The 19712-nt window shown below is 42.2% G+C and overlaps 1 protein-coding gene and 1 long non-coding RNA gene across 2 annotated transcripts in view; one reads left to right on the forward strand and one right to left on the reverse strand.

Annotated features, from left to right (window-relative positions):
* SLC16A1 (solute carrier family 16 member 1) overlaps positions 1-4588 on the forward strand; it is a 10745-nt gene extending 6157 nt beyond the window's left edge. The window contains exons 3-4 of the mRNA XM_019956796.2: positions 1-723; positions 3968-4588. The exon at positions 1-723 is cut by the window's left edge and continues 144 nt beyond it. Coding sequence (XP_019812355.1) covers positions 1-723; positions 3968-4245 — 1001 coding nt within the window. The 3' untranslated portion in view covers positions 4246-4588. The remainder of the gene's footprint in view (positions 724-3967) is intronic.
* The window catches only part of LOC109555915 (uncharacterized), a 179659-nt gene that overhangs the window by 93193 nt on the left and 66754 nt on the right, over positions 1-19712 (reverse strand). Inside the window, exon 4 of the long non-coding RNA XR_011565747.1 lies at positions 1-19471. This exon is cut by the window's left edge and continues 25904 nt beyond it. This is a non-coding gene — a long non-coding RNA (uncharacterized lncRNA). The remainder of the gene's footprint in view (positions 19472-19712) is intronic.

The following is a 19712-nucleotide window of genomic DNA, read 5'->3' on the forward strand; positions in this document are numbered from 1 at the left end:
TTATGATCTACGGCTGGAGAGGAAGCTTCCTAATTCTCGGGGGCTTACTATTAAACTGCTGTGTGGCTGGAGCTCTGATGAGACCAATAGGGCCCAAACCAACCACTGCAGAGAAAGAGAAGTCTAAAGGATCCCTTCAGGAAGCTGGAAAATATGAGACGAAAAAGGGGGCAAGTGATGCAAATACAGATCTCATTGGAGGAAACCCCAAAGAAGAGAAAAAATCAATCTTCCAAACACTTAATACATTCCTGGACTTAAGTCTGTTCAAGCACAGAGGCTTTTTGCTTTACCTGTCTGGAAATGTGCTCATGTTTTTTGGACTATTTACACCATTGGTCTTTCTTAGCAATTATGGCAAGAGTAAGCATTACTCTAGTGAGAAGGCTGCCTTCCTTCTTTCCATTCTGGCTTTTGTTGACATGGTAGCCAGACCTTCTATGGGACTTGTAGCCAACACAAAGTGGGTAAGACCTCGAGTTCAGTATTTTTTTGCCGCGTCTATTATTGCAAATGGACTGTGTCATCTGGCAGCACCTTTATCCTCTACCTATATAGAGCTCTGTATCTACGCGGGATTCTTTGGATTTGCTTTTGGGTGGCTCAGCTCAGTACTGTTTGAAACGCTGATGGACCTTGTGGGACCCCAGAGATTCTCCAGTGCTGTGGGATTGGTGACCATTGTGGAGTGCTGTCCTGTCCTCCTGGGACCACCAGTTTTAGGTACAGTATGTCTCCCAATTTCTATGGTTCTATTAACATAAAACAGGCAGAGAAGATTGGGAAGGTGATGGAAACAAAAGTCAGTGGGCTGCTTGATAGTCCTTCTCATTTCTGTACCCTCAGTGCTGACATAGTGTTTATCATATCATAATTGCTCAAATACTTGAATTAAGGTGAATCATCAAATTAAAAGAATAAAAACTACTTCAAACACATATTTATTAAAATATTTAAAAATAACAGTAGGTACCATGGGTACAGTAGGTGAGGGCTATAGTATACCAGGGACTGTCCTACTGATCATTTTCTATATTCTGTCATATATTACAAGTCTATGATGTTGAACTATTACTGTCCTCATTTTATAAACCAAGAAATAGAGGCTTCTGAAAGTGAAATTACTTGCTTGCCCAGGATCACACAGCTCGTGAGTGACTATAAAACCTGATGTATTATTCTCTCAAGAATGCTAACCAGTTTACATTTAAAAATTATCATTAATACAAAATACAACAATAATTTCGACTTCTGGATGCGACTCAGCTTTTCAGATTATACAGTATAAAGTTGGGAAGGATACATAACAAAAGACCCATTACTGACCCATCAGAACTTTTCTACCCTCTCTCCTCCCTGTACCTAAGTGAAGTCGCTCAGTCGTGTCTGACTCTTAGCAACCCCATGGACTGTAGTCCACCAGGCTTCTCCGTCCATGGGATTTTCCAGGCAAGAGTACTGGAGTGGGTTGCCATTTCCTTCTCCAGGGGATCTTCCCAATCCAGGGACTGAACCCGGGTCTCCCACATTGTAGGCAGACACTTTACCATCTGAGCCACTAGGGAAGCCCTCCCTATACCTAAGGAGACTATAAATCCTGTCCATTTTTCCTTCCTAAATCTCTATCTGATCTGCCCATTTTTCCTCCATCAGAACTACTGCTCTCATCCATATCTTCTATCAGTAGCCTTCTAACTTTACCCATATCCACTCTAGCTGTTCTCCAGTCTCTTAGGACACTCCAGTTACTTCCCGCGTTCTTAGGGTGAAGATGAAATTCCCTACTGTGGCTCCTGGTTCCTGCATGGCCTGGCCCACCTTCTCCAGCCTCATTTCCTACCACCCAGTTTGCTCTCTGTGCGTCCCCTCTCACCTGGTGCTTCCTCCTACCACCTGCCTTTGCACCGGCTGTTCTCTGCCCGGATCCTTTTCCCATCTCCTTTCTCCTAGATTAACTCTTATCCTGTAAGTTTTGGTTAAGTTTACACTTTAAGAAAAGCCTTCCTGGGACTTCCCTGGTGGTCTGGTGACTAAGTCTCCTTGCTCCCAGTGCAGGGGGCCTGGGTTTAATCCCTGGTTGGGGAACTAGATCCCACATGCTACAACTAAGAGTTTGCATGCTGCAACTTAAGATCCTGTGTGCCACAATGAAGACCTGGTGCAGTCATAAAAATTTTTTTTTAAGATAAAAACCTTCCTGGTACTGAGTTTCACACTGGGGTAAACTATTTTGTTAGCATGTCTTAAGGCTTTAACAGAAAACGGCAAGCAATAAAATAATAACCTGTTATCCCACCACACAGAGACCATTGCTGGTAGCTAATTTGCTATTTGGGGGAACAGATAAAAGCACATATTCTTTCAAAGAAAATGTGTGCAGTGCCGTAAATGACCTTTTGGAACCTCTTTGCACTGATTACATTTCAATCAATTTCCTTAAAGAGAAAAAAAATTTTTTTTTTTAATTTTTTTTTTTTTGAGAAAAAATATTTTTAATGCCTGCTTATTATAGAACTGTACCCTGCAAGGCTCCTCTATCCATGGGATTTCCCAGGCAAGAATACTGGGATGGGTTGCCATTTTCTCCTCCAAGGGATGTTCCCAATCCAGGGATCAAACCCATGTCTCCTGCATTTGGAAGGTGGATTCTTCACCAGCGAAAGCCCAGGAAGCCCTCTCCTTAATAGAGTTTTAACCAACCCCCAGCATTTTTTTTTAGTAAACCTTTTTTTCCATTTAATAAATATTTACCAAGAAAAGAAAAGCCTTCCTGACCCTTCTTACTGGCCCAAACCTCCTATTTTCTGCCTTCAAACATTTCTGTAGCACTTGTCACAGTCTGTGTGGTTATTGGATTAACATTTCTCTTCTCTGCTGAACTGTTACCGCCTTTGCTCACTCTTAACTCAGGGCTTAACAGACCCAGGGCTGTATTAATATATAGAAACTAAGTATTGCTGAGTGAGTGATGCCCTGCATTGGAAAACCATATGGAATCATATTTGAATTGGTTATTATATCTTTTATATGTGTAGAGTTTTCCAAAGTTTCTTTAAATAAGTTTCTTTAATATCAGACCTCATAAAAACGTGAATAGAAAAGACTGTGGTGTGTTATTTGCAAATTTACTTGACTACAGAAACATGAGGGAGGTAGCCTGAAGCACAGAGGTTATGGGTGCACGCCTCAGAGTCAGACTCACTGGGTTTAAAGCCAACCTGTATAACTTAAAACTTTGTGACCTTCCTTAAAGTTTCTATACTTCAGCTTTTATGTTATACAATGGGAATGATGATAGAATCTTCCTGTTGTGAGGTTAGAATGGTGGAAAGTATTGCTGTTAGTTAATGTTTTAGCAGAGGATGAGTGTCCCCAGGAATGCTCTTTGGGAAATGCTGATGTCAGAAAAAGTGCATTGGCCTGGGAGACTGGAATTACCTCTGTGACGTTGGGCAAGACTCTTAAACCTCTTTTGAGCAAATTTTTCCATTGTATATTGAGAAAACTGATTTTATGTGATCTCAAGTGTTAGTCCCTCAGCTGTATCCAACTCTTTGGACTGTAGCCTGCTAAGCTTCTCTGTCCATGGGATTCTCCAGGCAAGAATACTGGAGTGGGTTGCTATTCCCTTCTCTAGGGGATCTTCTTGACCCAGGGATCAAATACAGGTTTCCTGCTTTGCACACAGATTCTTTACTGTCTGATCCACTAGAGAGCCCCAGGTAACCTCAAGGACTTTGCAATTCAAAATTACCACGATTTAATAATTTTCAAGTTGCTAAAGATAACAGAATGTGTGGGGACACCCCAAATCAGTGTGACATAATAGACGAAAGATCAAATAATTTTGAGCAGTTTCTTTTTACACTAATTTGGCATTTATGAGCTCTTTGAATGGATCCTTAAACTTTATTTGGGAAAGGGTATAATTGTTTACCCTCATAACTTTTTTTTTTACATTCCTCAGGTCGTCTCAATGACATATATGGAGACTACAAATACACATACTGGGCATGTGGCATAATCCTTATTGTCGCAGGCATCTATCTTTTCATTGGCATGGGCATCAATTACCGACTTCTTGAAAAAGAACAGAAAGCTGAGAAGCAGCAGAAAAAGGAAAGTAAAGATGAGGAGACCAATGTAGATGTTGCTGAGAAGCCAAAAGAAGTCATCGATGCAGCAGAATCTCCAGAACATAAAGCCACAGAAGAAGACCCCAAAGAGGCGGAGAGTCCAGTTTGAACCTGTGGGACTGAAGGGTAAATGGTGCAGCTCATGACCCAAAATATTCTATTGGCCTGTGATCTACCAGTGGTGCTCAGTGCAAATACTGGACATTTCTGTGGGAATCATACCAGGGGTTTATTGATGGAATTTTTGTTTCACTCCTTACCAGTAGCCTGGATTAAAAATGCCTAGCCTTGGGAAGGGAGTGGTTGAAAATGAATGAGAAAAGGAAGTCAGTTTGTGTGTTTGTTTGTTTGTTTAAATCTTTGCTTTTAACAGTGTCATGAAGATTATAATACGTGCCTTAAGTTTTAGTCTTTAGGGAGCCTTAACTATTAAAACTATTCTGCTTAACTCATCCATTTTCAGTGTTCCGTTACAAATAAAAATAACTGCTTTGAGGCAAATCTAAAATTTTAAATTAATTTTGTTTCATATTATCACTAGAAGATTTGAAAGTTGGTGGTTTTATAAAACCCTGACTAAAATATTTTCCTAGCATCAGTAGTTGCTTGGCATATGTGCCTGCTAGATATGTATTTAGGAAATTTAAGGCATGAAACTTTGAAAACATCTTGGCTTTTCTGGATGCATTGTACTTACTCATCATCAACCCTCCAGTGTCTTTTCTTGGGTTGCTTATTAGAAGTCAAGTGCTTGAGAGTTGATTTCATTAAATTACTATTTTTCTTCCCCTTTCCAAAGATACATTTTGCGTAGTCATAGATAATTGCCCTTTTTGAGATTACATTCTATTTTTTTCAATGTAAAAATTAGTATTAAAATACACAACTATGTATTCGTGCCTCCTCACTAAATTAAATGTAGAAAGCTATTTCATACAGCAGCTGAATTCAGCTTAAACTTTTCCAAAACTTCAGTTAAACTGTGAGACTTGGAATCTTTTTTTGTTGCTGTTTTCCTGGAATTTTACGCCTTTGATTCCCAGTGGTTTCATTTATATCCATATCTAGCTTAGCACTGAGTGTGAGATACTCAGTCTGTGTAGTGTTTGCTAATTAAAGAGAACCATAGAAATTTGGCCCACAGAAACCAATAGGGATAAGATTGGGAGAGAAGTTGCTATTTTGGCTTATCAATAAATAACTCCTTTTCTTTTTCTGATAAGGCCTTAAAGGAAATTATGTTTTGCTTAGAATTATTGGGCATATTCTTATTCTTCACACAACCCTAAAGATTTTGTGACCCTTTTTCACTTTATCTGAAATGTAAAGAAATGGGTTTAGTATACAGATAGGGAGGGGGACAGACCAGAATGAAAACTGTAAATTTTTTTTAACCTAGTATCTTTTAAATTACAGCAGGAAGATAATGTTAGACATTCAATGAATTATATTCAATGCATTTTAAAATATTGCTGTTGACAGTGTGAAAGTATAGACATAAAACCTTATTTAACAGGCTGGCTTTTTAAAATAAAAATTTTCTTTCTTTTTTTTTTTAAGAAATGTTTCTTCTTCCAAATGTTTATTTTCTTGAGGAAAATATTGTCTGTCTTCATTTTCTTTATCAAGATTCAATCTGGCCCTTGCTAATGTTAAAAATTCAGCACATGTGCATTGGAATTTGTGTATATGGCTTATTTTGATTTTTCTCCTTAACCTCTTCTTCCAGGCAAGCAGGAGAGAAATTTTTTAAAACTACTTCTCTGAAAGCGTTTTGAAAGCAGAGCAGTTAATTTTAAGGACACAATGAAAACTCCCTTTCTGTGCTCAGGTATCATGGCAGATGGAGGAGGAATTTTAGGGGAAGAAGCCTGCTGTGATTGTTGACAGGCTTGGCTCCAGTTTGGACTCCGCCATTTTCCACCGACCTAACCTCTGTATGCCTCTTTCCCTTTCTAAAAAGTGAGGATCACCCTAAGTAAAAAATGTGGGGTGGGGGAGTAAACCAGGAGTATAAGATTATTTTCCCCCATCCCAGTTGTTAAGCTGCATCTATACATAAGACCCTGCTTAGTATTTTTCCACTACCTGAAACTTGTTAGTGAAGTGATGAAATTTTGGTGCAGAATGATCACCATTTATTAGGAGGAAGGGTTCTCAAGTTGCTGTATTCAGAAGCAAAAGGTTAAAAACTGGCTCAAAGCTGGACTAAACAAAACCTTTTACCACCCAATCCAACTCTGACTTTTTCCCCGCTGAAGACACAGGCTTAAGGGATTTATTCAGGATCAGTTTTGGTAACAGAGCCAACACTAAAGCCCAATATAGGCCTGCTCTGCCATCTAGTCCTTGCTAACAATCAGCTAATCCTCTCGTGCTGCAGTGCTGTTTTCAACACCGGACGCATCTGAGCTTTCTGACTGGGCAGTCTTGTCCCTTGCTCCATGTAAGGACTGACTAGACTTCTTAAGTTTTATTTCACTTGACAGAGTTTCAGTGGCTGCTTTGGGAAAATAGAGTGCCTGCCTATCCTTGCTTCCCTCTGTCCCACATTCTGTTAAGTCACAAAACATATAGCTGTCTAGATTGTTGTGCCCAAAGAGGCGTGGGACTGGTCAAGAGTATGCTCTGAAATAGTCTCAATTCAAAGCTGAAAAATTGTTTAAGAAACTGGTAGACTGGACAGTTGCAGATGATCATGGCAACAAGACCATATTATCACATTATATAGTCATTTTTTGAGAACGGAAATCATCTTAACCTATTCAAAATAATTTCTACAAAAGTATTCAGAAAAGGATGATGCTAAAACAAACTATAGAAAATTCAGGGAGGTATTTTTATCCCTGATTTAATCATACTAATGAATAATCTTATTCTTGTTTTATTATATTGAATTTCAGATTGATAAATTCAGAATTGGTTTATATGAAAAACCTCAATGTCCAAGTTTTACATCTTCCCTAGGAAATGGTTCATAGTATAATACATTTAATTATCAGGCGTGCATCACCCGCCCTCTTGTCGTTGGAAAGATGAGGAAAGGTGAACAGTGTATGTCCACCTTTGCAACACAGCTTGTTTTAATAATCAGATCAGGTACTTGAAGAAAGAGATTAATGACAGACTTCGGCTGCTATGAAAACTTGTAAGGAAGTGATGGCCCAAGCTTGCCTGGCTTGCCCAAATGTGAGCAATTAAGCCAAGTTGCTTCAGATTAGAAGCATCTAAGGCGGTTTCACGGAGAAGGCAATGGCACCCCATTCCAGTACTCTTGCCTGGAAGATCCCATGGACAGAGGGGCCTGGTAGGCTGCAGTCCATGGGGTCGCTAGGAGTCGGACACGACTGAGCTTTTGACTTCACTTTCACGCATTGGAGAAGGAAATGGCAACCCACTCCAGTGTTCTTGCCTGGAGAATCCCAGGGACGGGGGAGCCTGGTGGGCTGCCGTTGATGGGGTTGCACAGAGTCGGACACGACTGAAGTGACTTAGCAGCAGCAGCAGCAAGGCGGTTTCAAATACATCATTCCTGAAATGTGTTTTAGCTTTAGGATTTCAGATTCAGTCATCCTTTCCCCACTTAGTCTGGGCCGTTGTGACAGTCATTCAGTAGAATATCTCTTCTTGGCTATACAGCACTGATTTACTTTTTGCTGGCTTTTTACCATGACTTGCTAGAAGACACTGGAATAGCTAGTAAAGAAATCACAGCCTATTGGTTGTTTAACAGTATAGACTGCCAGGGTTCAAACAAAGGCTTTGTGACCTCAAACCTAAGCATCAGGTGTTTTCTTCTGTAAAGGTGTTAATAATTAATGCCATTTGTTGCCCCAGGGCTGTCATGAAGTTTAGTTGATACGTGACAGCTTGTACTAGGCAAGGGCTTAATAAGTGTAAGCACCTATTTAAAAAAAAAAAAAAAAAAAAAAATATATATATATATATATATCAAAGATATGTAGTACTTGGGGAAAAATTGAGCTCTTCTAATTCCCAAGGTGGGTGGAGCCTCACAGAGGGTAGTTTGGGAGTGACTCTTAAAGGTAAGACTCTTAGCTAAATGATCAAACTCCTTTCAGACCTATCCTCCTTTTACTCTTAGAAATGTAATGGTTCCTGTTTGGTAATGAATGAAAACTAACACCGCCTGAGAGGGGTGCTCTTTAAGTAGGTAGGTTTGAATCCCAAAGCCCTTGGTCTTTGTACACTGCCCCTACAAGGAAGAGGCACCTGATTAGTAACTGATAATCCTTTTCCTTCAATATTTGTGTTGATTCTAAAAAGAGCAGAAATATAATAAGCAGCCACTCATGATTGAAGTCCTCTCTACCTAGTTCTTAAATGTAAATGTTCTTAATGTAAACTGAAAGACTGATGAGCTTTGAATTTTTCCCTACTACATTGATAACATTTAAATCATAAATTGTCATCAGTTGGTGGCTGAATAAATTGGTACAACATATTGGCAAAGTTTTGCTGCTTTTATTGACTACGCAAAAGCCTTTGACTGTGTGGATCACAACAAACTGGAAAATTCTTAAAGAGATGAGAATAGCAGACCACCTGACCTGCCTCCTGAGAAATCTGTATGCAGGTCAAGAAGCAACAGTTAGAACAGGATATGGAAAAATTGACTGGTTTCAAATTGAGAAAGGAGTACGTCAAGGCTGTATATTGTCACCCTGCTTATTTAACTTATATGCAGGGTATGTCATGCGAAATGCTGAGCTGGAAGAAGCACAAGCTGGAACCAAGATTGCCGGAAGAAATATCAATAACCTCAGATATGCAGATGACACCACCGTTATGGCAGAAAGCAAAGAAGAACTAAAGAGCCTCTTGATGAAAGTGAAAGAGGAGAGTGAAAAAGCTGGCTTAAAACTCAACATTCAGAAAACTAAGATCATGGCATCCGGTCCCATCACTTCATGGCAAATAGCTGGGGAAACAATGGAAACAGTGACAGACTTTATTTCCTTGAGCTCTAAAATCACTGCAGGTAGTGACTGCAGCCATGAAATTAAAAGACGATTGCTCTTTGGAAGGAAAACCATGACAAACCTAGACAGCATGTTAAAGAAAGCTGAGCGCTGAAGAAATGATGCTTTTGAACTGTGGTGTGGGAGAAGAGTCTTGATAGTTCCCTGGACTGCAAGACCAAACCAGTCCCTCCTAAAGGAAATCAGTCCTGATTTCCTGGAAAGACTGATGCTGAAGCTGAAACTCCAGTACTTTGGCCACCTGATGCGAAGAACTGACTTATTGGAAAAGACCCTGATGCTGGGAAAGATTGAAGGTGGGAAGAGAAGGGGACGACAGAGGATGAGATGGTTGGATGGCATCACCAACTCGATGGACATGAGTTTGAGCAAACTCCAGGAGTTGGTGATGGACAAGGAAACCCGGTGTGCTGCGGTCCATAGGGCTGCAGAGTCGGACACGACTGAGCGACTTAACTGAACTACTAGTTCCCAAGCATTGTTCTAAGTTTTGAGAATCCAGCCATGAACATAATAATGTCTTCACATGCATGCATCCTACCTACTTTGTAGTAAGGGAAAGCAGACAGTGAAGAGTAAGTTATAAGGAAAACAGGAATATGGATATAAGATAAAACTTTTATTAATTCATTCACCTAGTATTTTTGGAGTGCTATCTATGTGCTTATCTGGTTTCTAGATAGAAGGCATAATAATGCTCAGGGTTCCTGGCACCCACAGCTTCTATTCCAGAGGGAAGACTGCACAGTAAGTGCTGTGACAGGACATCCCATGGAGAAGTCTCTAACCCAACCTCAGGAGGGCCTAAAGCAGACAGAAAAGTATATACTCTTGGGCAAGTTAATTATTGTGAGGATTGTGAATGTACATTGCATACAGTTGACTGAACAGTAGTACTAGTTGAGCTCATAGTAGTTTTAAAAATTAAATAGGGTCAGTTGTCATCAAGCAGAACAATCACTGGAGTACATAAAGGCCTTTCCAGTATATCATCTGATTCATGCAATATCCTGGGGTGTGTGTTGTGTGTGTGCTCAGTCACTGAGTCATGTCCCATTCTTTGTGACCCCATGAACTGTAGCTTACCAAGCTCCTCTGTCCACAGGATTTCCCAGGCAAGAATGCAGGAGTGGGTTGCCATTTCCTACTCCAGGGGATCTTCCCTACGCAGGGATTGAACCACTGTCTCTTGCATCTCCTGCATTGGCAGGCAGATTCTTTACCACTGCACCACCAGTGGGTATAAATGAAAAACACCCTTTAACTGGGTTTTACCACTCTCCCCAACCCCTGCATACAGCTCAACTGCTGGAGCTGAAGGTTGTACTGGATGGAAGTTTGGACACACAAGAATGAGAAAGGTTGTATCCTGGGTAATCTTGAAGGATGAATAGAGACCAATCACTTGGACTCTGCACCAATGAATTCACAATCTGACTTACAGTCATTTTCTTTGGCTTTGGAATTCATAATGTGATTTCTTTACTTGTGAGATTTCCTTTCCTAATGTGCTTTACTGATTCCAGAATTAAAAATTTGCATTTCCGGAGCTTACTCTGGCCAGGTCCCAAGAGGAAGTGGCTAGCAGCCATTAAGAAGCCAGGAGGTGATTAAAAATCACCTGGTCTGCTGACGATCTGTACATCTATAGTTATCAAGAGAAGGTTTGTAATAGTTCTTGTCATTGTGGTCTATCTTTCCCTATCTTATTTTTTTTTCCTTTGAAACCAAAACAAAAATGTGTGTCTGCTAAGTCGCTGCAGTCGTGTCTGACTCTTTGCAGCTCATGGGCTCCCCAGGCTCATCTGTCCAGGGGATTCTTTGGGCAACAACACTGACTGGAGTAGGTTGCCATTTCCTTCTCCAGGAGATCTTTCCCACCAGAGATCAAACTCATGTCTCTTGCATCTCTTGCATTGGCAGGTGGGTTCTTTACCACTAGTACCACCTGGGTGCTTTCGTGTTATGCTGTGCTTACTCGTTCATTCGTGTCCGACTCTTTGTGACCCCATGGACTTTAGCCCGCCAGGCTCCTTTGTCCATGGGATTCTCCAGGCAAGAATACTAGAGTGGGTTGCCGTGCCCTCTTCAGGGATCTTGCCAACCCACGGATCGAACCCAGGTCTCCTGCACTGCAGGTAGATTCTTTACCATCAGAGCCACTAGGGAAGCCCAAGAATGCTGGAGTGGGTATCCTAAGCCTTCTCCAAGGGATCTTCCTGACCCAGGAATGAAACCAGGGTCTGCTTTTGTGTTAGGCCTTATTTATATATACTTTTCAGCATGGGAACTTTAGAGGCTTTTTGGTAACAACCTTTTAAATTCCCAGCGCTATCTTGTTTCTCAGATGCTAAGAATGAGCATAAACAAGGACCCCCTTGCAATGCAGGGGATGCAGGGATAGGTTCGGTCCCTGGATGGGGAACTAACATGCCAGATGCATGGTGCAACTAAACCAAAAGAAAAAAAAAACAACCCTTGGGAGTCCTTGTTCCACAGGGAAAGATCCCCCATGATGCAATGAATATCTTGTGTGCCACAGTTAAGACCTGATACAGCCAAATAAATCAGTTAACTTTAAAAAATGAGCATAAACAGGCCTGCAGCAGAGTGTGAGCTTTATCTGCGCTGCAGCCCCTTCCACACCCCTCCCCATTCCCACCCCCACATTCCTCTTTGGTTGTCCAAATATTTAGACTTGACTTACTGTTTCTCCTTACAGTGCCCTCTTCCCTGCCATAGGCTTCATTTTTAACAGCCTCCCTGTCAGTTCTCACCACCTTCAATCCAGCCTCAACACTGCTGCTAAAATGACTTTTCTAAAAAGGCCAGATTTTCAGCTGCCTTTATAACCTCAAAGCAATAAGGATAATAAAACTCATTAATCACTTACTCTGCTTTAAATCCTGTAATTTGAGGATAAAGTCCGAAGTCCTTAGCAGGACCCATAGGGCCCTTCTTAATTAGCTTCTGCATCAGTCCTAAGCCCGCACCCTGCTCCCCAGCCCAACTGAATTACTTAGTTAACTAAGACCTTGTTTCAGACCCCTGCCTTCCTAAATGCTAATGCCTAGAAGCTCCTCCGGAGAAGGCAATGGCACCCAACTCCAGTACTTTTGCCTGGAAAATCCATGGACGGAGGAGCCTGGTGGGCTGCAGCCCATGGGGTCGCTAAGAGTTGGACACGACTGAGCGACTTCACTTTCACTTTTCACTTTCATGCATTGGAGAAGGAAATGGCAACCCACTCTAGTGTTCTTGCCTGGAGAATCCCAGGGACGGGGGAGCCTGGTGGGCTGCCGTCTGTGGGGTCACACACAGTCGGACACAACTGAAGCGACTTAGCAGCAGAAGCCCCTTCTCCTTTCTCCTCAGCACCACCTCTATCTGACTTCTGAAACTTGGTTCATGCCTGCTTTTACAGGGGGCCTTATCTGAGTCCCCAGATCATTTTTCTTGTCCTACTGATCTGTTTTTTTTTTTTAACTGAATGAAGGATTCTTTAAATTCTATAGTGTGTTGTTGTTGTTCAGTTGCAAAGGCATATATCTATTAGCGACCCCACAGACTGCTGCATGCCAGGGCTCCCTGTCCTTCACTATCTCCCAGAGTTGCTCAAATTCATTGTGTCAATAATGCCATCCAACAATCTCATCCTAAGTCAACCCCTTCTCCTGTCTTCAATCTTTCCCAGCATCAGGGTCTTTTCCAATGAGTGAGCTCTTTGCATCAGGTAGCCAAAGTATTGGAGCTTCAGCTTCAGCATCAGTCCTTCCAATGAATATTCAGGGTTGATTTCCTTTAGGATTGACTGATTTGATCTCCTTGCAGTCCAAGGGACTTAAATCCTATAATTTGATCTCCTTGCAGTCCAAGGGAATTAAAAAGCATTAGTTCTTCAGTGCTTAGCCTCCTTCAGTGCTCAAATGTGTCCAACTCTCACATCCATACATGACACTGGAAAAACCATAGCTTTGACTAGACGGACCTTTGTTGGCAAAGTAATGGGTCTGATTTTTAATATACTGTCTACGTTTGTCACAGCTTTCCTTCAAAGAAGCAAGTGTCTATTAATTTCATGGCTACCGTCAGCATTCACAGTGATTCTAGAGCCCAGGAAAATAAAATTTGTCACTGTTTCCACTTTTTCCCCATCTATTTGCCATGAAGTAATGGGACCAGATGTCATGATTTTAGTTTTTTGAATGTTGAGTTTTAAGTCAGCTTTTTCACTCTTCTCTTTGACCCTCATCAAGAGGCTCTTCAGTTCCTCTTTGCGTCCTGCCATTATAGTGGTATCATCTGTATATCTGAGGTTGTTGCTGTTTTTCCCGGCAGTCTTGATTCCAGCTTGTGATTCATCCAGCCCAGCATTTTGCATGATGTACTTTGCATATAAGTTAAATAAGTAGGGTGACAATATACAGCCTTGGCAAGCTTGTTTCTCAATTTTGAACCATTCTGTTGTTCCATGTCTGGTTCTGACTGTTGCTTCTTGACCTGCATAGGGGTTTCTCAGGAGGCAGGTAAGGTGGTCTGTTATTTACATCCCTTTAAGAATTTTCCATAGTTTGTTGTGATCCACACAAAGGCCTTAGCATAGTCAATGAAGCAGAAGTAGACATTTTTCTGGAATTCCTTGCTTTCTCTATGATCCAATGGATGTTGGCAATTTGATCTCTGATTCCACTGCCTTTTCTAAATCCAGCTTGTACATCTGTAAGTTTTCAGTTCACATACTGTTGAAGCCTAGCTTGAAGGATTTTGACTATTACCTTGCGAGCATGTGAAATGAGCACAATTTACAGTAGTTGGAACATTGTTTGGCATTGCCCCTCTTTGGAACTGGAATGAAAACTGACCTTTTCCAGTCCTGTGGCCACTGCTGAGTTTCCAAATTTGCTGAAGTATTGAGTGCAGCATTTTAATAGCATCATCTTTTAGATTTTGAAATACCTGAGCTGGAATTCCATCTCCTCCACTAGCTTTGTTTGTAGTAATGCTTCCTAAGGCCCACTTGACTTCACACTCCAGGATGTGTGGCTCTACGTGTGTGACCACACCATCATGGTTATCCAAGTCATTACGACCTTTTATGTATAGTTCTGTGTATTCTTGCCACCTTTTCTTAATCTCTTCTACTTCTGTTAGGCCCTTGCTGTTTCTCTCCTTTATTGTGCCCATCCTTGTATGAAATATTCCCTTGATGTCCCCAGTTTTCTTGAAGAGATCTCTAGTCTTTCCCATTCAATTGTTTTCCTCTATTTCTTTGCATTGTTCACACAAGAATGCTTTCTTATCTCTCATTGCTATTCTCTGGAACTCTGCATTCATTTGGGTATGTTTTCCCCTTTCTCCTTTGCCTTTCATGTGTCTTAACTATCCTTAAGGCCTCCTCAGACAACCACTTTGCCGTCTTGCATTTCTTTTTCTTTGGGAGAGTTTTGGTCACTGCCTCCTATACAATGCTATGAACCTTCATCCATAGTTCTTCAGGCACTCTGTCTACCAGATCTAGCCCCTTGAATTTATTCATCACCTCCAGTGTATAATCATAAGGGATTTGATTTAGGCCAAACCTGAATGGCCTAGTGGTTTTCCCTACTTTCTTCAATTTAAGCCTGAATTTTGCAAAGGAAGCTCACAAACTGACCCACAGTCAGCACCAGGTCTTATTTTTCCTGACTATATAGAGCTTCTCCATCTTTGGCTGCAAAGAATATAAAAGATGGAGAAGCTCTATACAATCTGATTTCATTATTGACCATCTGGTGATGTCCATGTGTAGAGTTGTCTCTTGTGTTATTGGAAAAGGATGTTTGCTATGACCAGCATGTTCTCTTGACAAAGCTCTGTTAGCCTTTGCCCTGCTTCATTTTGTACTCCAAGGCAAAACTTGCCTGTTACTCCAGGTATCACTTGGGTTTCTACTTTTGCATTCCAATTCCCTATTTTAAAAAGGACATCTCTTTTGAGTGTTAGTTCTAGATGGTCTAGAAGTTTGTCTTCATACTCTTTGGCATTAGTGGTTGGGGCACAGACTTGGATTAGTGTGATTTTGAATGGTTTGCTTTGGAAATGAACAGATCATTCTGTTGTTTTTGTGGTTGCACCCAAGTACTGCATTTTGTTGACTATGAGGGTTACTCCATTTGTTCTAAGGGATCCTTGCCCACAGTAGTAGATGTAATGCTCATCTGAATTAAATTTGCCCATTCCCACCCATGTTAGTTCACTGATTCCTAAAATGTTGATGTTCACTCTTGCCATGTTCTGCTTGACCACCTCCAATTTATCTTGACTCATGGATCTAACATTTCAGGTTTCTATGCAATATTGTTCTTTATAAGATCAGACTTGACTTTACTGCCAGACACATCACAACTGAGCCTTGTCTCTACTTTGGCACAGTTCTCTTTCTGGAGCTATTTCTCTGCTCTTGCCCAGTAGCATACTGGATGCCTACTGACCTGGGGGCGAGGGGCTCAACTTCCAGTGTCATGTCTTTTTGCTTTTTCATACTGTTCATGGGATTCTTGAGGCAAGAATACTGGAGTGATTTGTCATTCCCTTTTCCAGTGGGCCACATTTTGTCATAGCTTCATTGAGTTACACAGGCCCCTTTGCCACGACAAGTCATCCATGTGATCATTTTGGTTAGCCTTGTGTGATTGTGGTTTTCCTTCTGGAGGACTGTAGTTCTTGCTTCTTCTGTCTGCCCTCTGATGGATGAGGATAAGAGGCTTGTGCAAGGTGTCTGATGGGAGGGACTTGCTATGGGGAAATCTGGGTTGGCAGAGCCCTGCTCAGTAAATCTTTAATCCAATTGTCTGCTGAAGGGTGGGGCTGAGCTCCCTCCCTGTTGCTTGTCCTGAGGCAACCCAGTCCTGGAGTCTACAGGCTATGTGGTAGGGCTATTGGCAACCTCCAAGGGGACTTGAAGAAGGCAATGGCACCCCACTCCAGTACTCCAGTACTCTTGCCTGAAAAATCCCATAGATGGAGGAGCCTGGTGGGCTGCAGTCCATGGGGTCGCTAAGAATCGGACATGACTGAGCGACTTCACTTTACTTTTCACTTTCATGCATTGGAGAAGGAAATGGCAACCCACTCCAGTGTTCTTGCCTGGAGAATCTCAGGGATGGGGGAACCTGGTGGGCTGCCGTCTATGGGGTCGCACAGAGTCTGACACGACTGAAGTGACTTAGCAAGGGGACTTATACCAACAGGTACCTCCCAGGACAGATGCTACTGGGACCCCTGTCCCTGCAGCAGGCCACTCTTGACCCACACCTCTGCAGAAGACCCTCAGACATTCACAGGCAGGTCTGGCTTAGTCTACTGTGGGGTCACTGCTCCTTTCTCCTGGGTCCCAGTTTCCACAAGGTTGTGTTTGTGTCCTCCAAGAGTCTCTTTCCCCAGTCCTGTGGAAGTTCTGTAATCATATCTTACTGGCCTTCAAAGTCAGATTCCCAGGGGATTCCCCATCCCTTTGCTGGATCCCCAAGCTGGGAAGCCTGATAAGAGGCTCAGAACTGTCACAACAGTGGGAGACTTTCTTCGGTATTCCTGTTCTCCAGTTTGTGGGTTGCCCATCTGACAGGTCTAGGATTGGATTTTATCATTTCTGCACCCCTCCTACTGTCTCTTCTTCTTTGTCTTTGTAAGTGGGTTCCAGCATCCTCCTTTTGATGGTTCTCCAACAGCTAGTTGTGATTTTGGTGCTCTCTCAGGAGATGAATGCATTACAATCTTCAGAAGTTTCACACATATGATTTCATATAATCCCTTCTTAATAACACATTTTTTCCTCCTACCCCTATATTGCCCCTCTCTCCCCACTGGTAGCGGGACTAGGTTGTTCTGTATGTCTGTGAGGCTGCTTTTTTGTTTTATTCACAGGTTTATTGTAATTTTAAGATTCTACATACAAATGATAACATATAGTATGTCTGACTTATTTCACTCAGTGTAACACCCTCCGAGTCCATCCATGTTGCTGCAGATGGGAAATTTTCATGCTTTTTTATGACTGAATAGTATTTCACTGTGGCCTTCCCAGGTGGCTCAGTGGTATAGAATCCGCCTGCCAATGCCAGACATGCAGGTTCAATCCCTGGGTCCGGAAGATCCCCTGGAGAAAGAAAAGGCAACCTACTCCAGTGGGTTAATGGGATAATCCCATGGACAGAGGAGCCTGTCAGCCTATAGACTGTGGGGTTGCAAAGAGCCAGACAGGACTTAGTGACTGACAGCAGGACCTCCCATGAGTATTCCATTGTGTGTGTGTGTGTGTATGTGTATATACCCACTTCTTTATCCTTTCATCTGTTGATAGACACTTAGGTTGCTTCCGTATCCTTTTTTTTTTTTTCTTCTTCAGTTTTTTGGCCACTCCATATGGCATGTAGGATCTTAGTTCCCTGATCAGGGATCGAAATCTCACCCCCTGCAGTGGAAACTCAAAGTCTCAGTCACTAGACTACCTGGGAAGTCACCATATCTTGACAGTTGCAAATAATGCTTTTATTATATACACTGGGATGCATGTATCTTTTCCCAGACATATAGCCAGGAGTGGAATTGCTGGGTCATACGGTAGTTGTATTTTTGTTTTTCTGAGAAACCTCCACACTGCTTTGCACAGTGGCTGCCCCAGTTTGTTTTTGAGTGTCTTTTTCTGTCTACAATGTAGTTAGAGCATGAATCTTAGTGTCAAATCCCAGGTCTCTGGGTTCAAAGTGCAGACAGACCACTGATTATCTCTCGGTCCTTAAGCAAGTTACTTAACCTCTAGGCTTCAGTTCCTATATCTATAAAATGGGGCTAATAAATATAACTTACCTTATGGGGCTGCTATGAGAATTAAATACAACAACTATAAAACCCTTAGCATACTTCCTGACACAGAATAAATACTCAATACCTATTTTCACTGCCTCTGTCACAAACAGTGAAAGTGGCAAAATCAAGCCTCCCATAGAGAAATAGTAAAATTAACATGTTTATATAACTCATTAATTAAGGAAAGAATCAGTAAGATCTTACAACTTTTAAATGAGAATTGGACTTATAGAGACTTATCTCTCCTGAGAGTCCCTTGGACTGCAAGGAGATCAACCCTGAATATTCACTACAAGGTCTGATGCTGAAACTCCAATACTTTGGCCACCTGATGCAAAGAGCCAATTCCCTGATGCTAGGAAAGACTGAAGGCAAAAGGAGGGAATGAGCAACTGAGGATGAGGTGGTTAGATGGCATCACCGACTCAATGGACATGAATTTGAGCAAACTCTTGGAGACAGTGGAGGGAAGTGGCGTGCTGCAGTCCATGGGGTCGCAAAGATACAGACATGACTCAGTGATTGAACAACAACAACAGACTCTCTACTGGACAAAACTCATTTGCACTGCCTTGAACAGAAACACTCTGTGTCGCACATCAGACAGGAAGCATGTGCACCATCATCAGCCCTCTACAAGTTAATTTCCATCACTGCAGAGTTATAAAATGGCCCAGCAAAAGACAATCAAATGCGCAGTTAGTTCCCTAGAGGATCAGACAGCCCGGAATCCTAGACAACTCAGGGCGTTCCACTGAAAGAACATTCAGTGAGCCTTTGCCCATTTCAAAGTCTGTTACAGTTTTTCCTAGCACTGCAGTGCATGGCACACATCAGTTTGCTTTTCTAAACCTGTACCAGACTCTGAGTTCCTTGAGACAGTTCATGCACAGTTGTTGAGCCCTTTTGATTTGAGCCGGGTAGAGAAAGAGAAAGCGACATTTCTCCTGGAGAAAAGCATCCAGAGAGACCTGTGGTGGCACCAAGGTAGAAACGACTGGCAAGCAAGTGTGAGACGCAGACCGTGCCCAAGGCCCTGCGTTAGACTAGGAACGCAGGATAACGGAGGAGGGCCCGTCTGTCTGATGAGGGCAACAACAGAAAATCGATGCTTACGGTGCAGTGTGATGAGGACCCTAAAAATCCAGAAGGTGACCTGCAGGAGCTCGAGTGAATTACCAGCAAGTTTCCAAGCCCAGGTCTGATAAAGGGACAAACACAGGAGATTCCTGTGAAGCCTATGCACAGCCTCAGAGAAATGAGTAAAAAAGCATCTGTGTTCTATACCCATTGTTAGGCTCCCTCCCCTCCCTTCCTACCTTTTGGCTGAACTTCTGCTGGCAGACCTGTGGCTGTGGAGAATTAACATCCGAGTTATCTCAGATCTCTAGGAATGTAAATCCTCATTACAGGCATAGGCATCCAGCACCACTCCCCACGTCTCACAGGCAACTGGCACGCTTGGAGTCATTGCTAATTGGTGTCCACCTGTGGAAAGAGGGGATGTTGAAAGAGGGACTAGTCAACAACGAAATGCAGACTTGTTTCCCCTGGAACATCTCTGTGAGGCATGGAAGATCTGATTATGCTTGTTATGTGACAGCACATATTTGTTGAATCTATAAAAGAATGAATAAGTGAGTGAAGACTCCAGAGGAGGATCTGTCCAGGGAGACGGGCTAGCCCAGTGGCTGCCCACACATGTCATCAGCAAGACTGGTGTCCTTTA

Source organism: Bos indicus, chromosome 3 (genome assembly GCF_029378745.1).
Source record: "Bos indicus isolate NIAB-ARS_2022 breed Sahiwal x Tharparkar chromosome 3, NIAB-ARS_B.indTharparkar_mat_pri_1.0, whole genome shotgun sequence".
NCBI lineage: Eukaryota > Metazoa > Chordata > Mammalia > Artiodactyla > Bovidae > Bos > Bos indicus.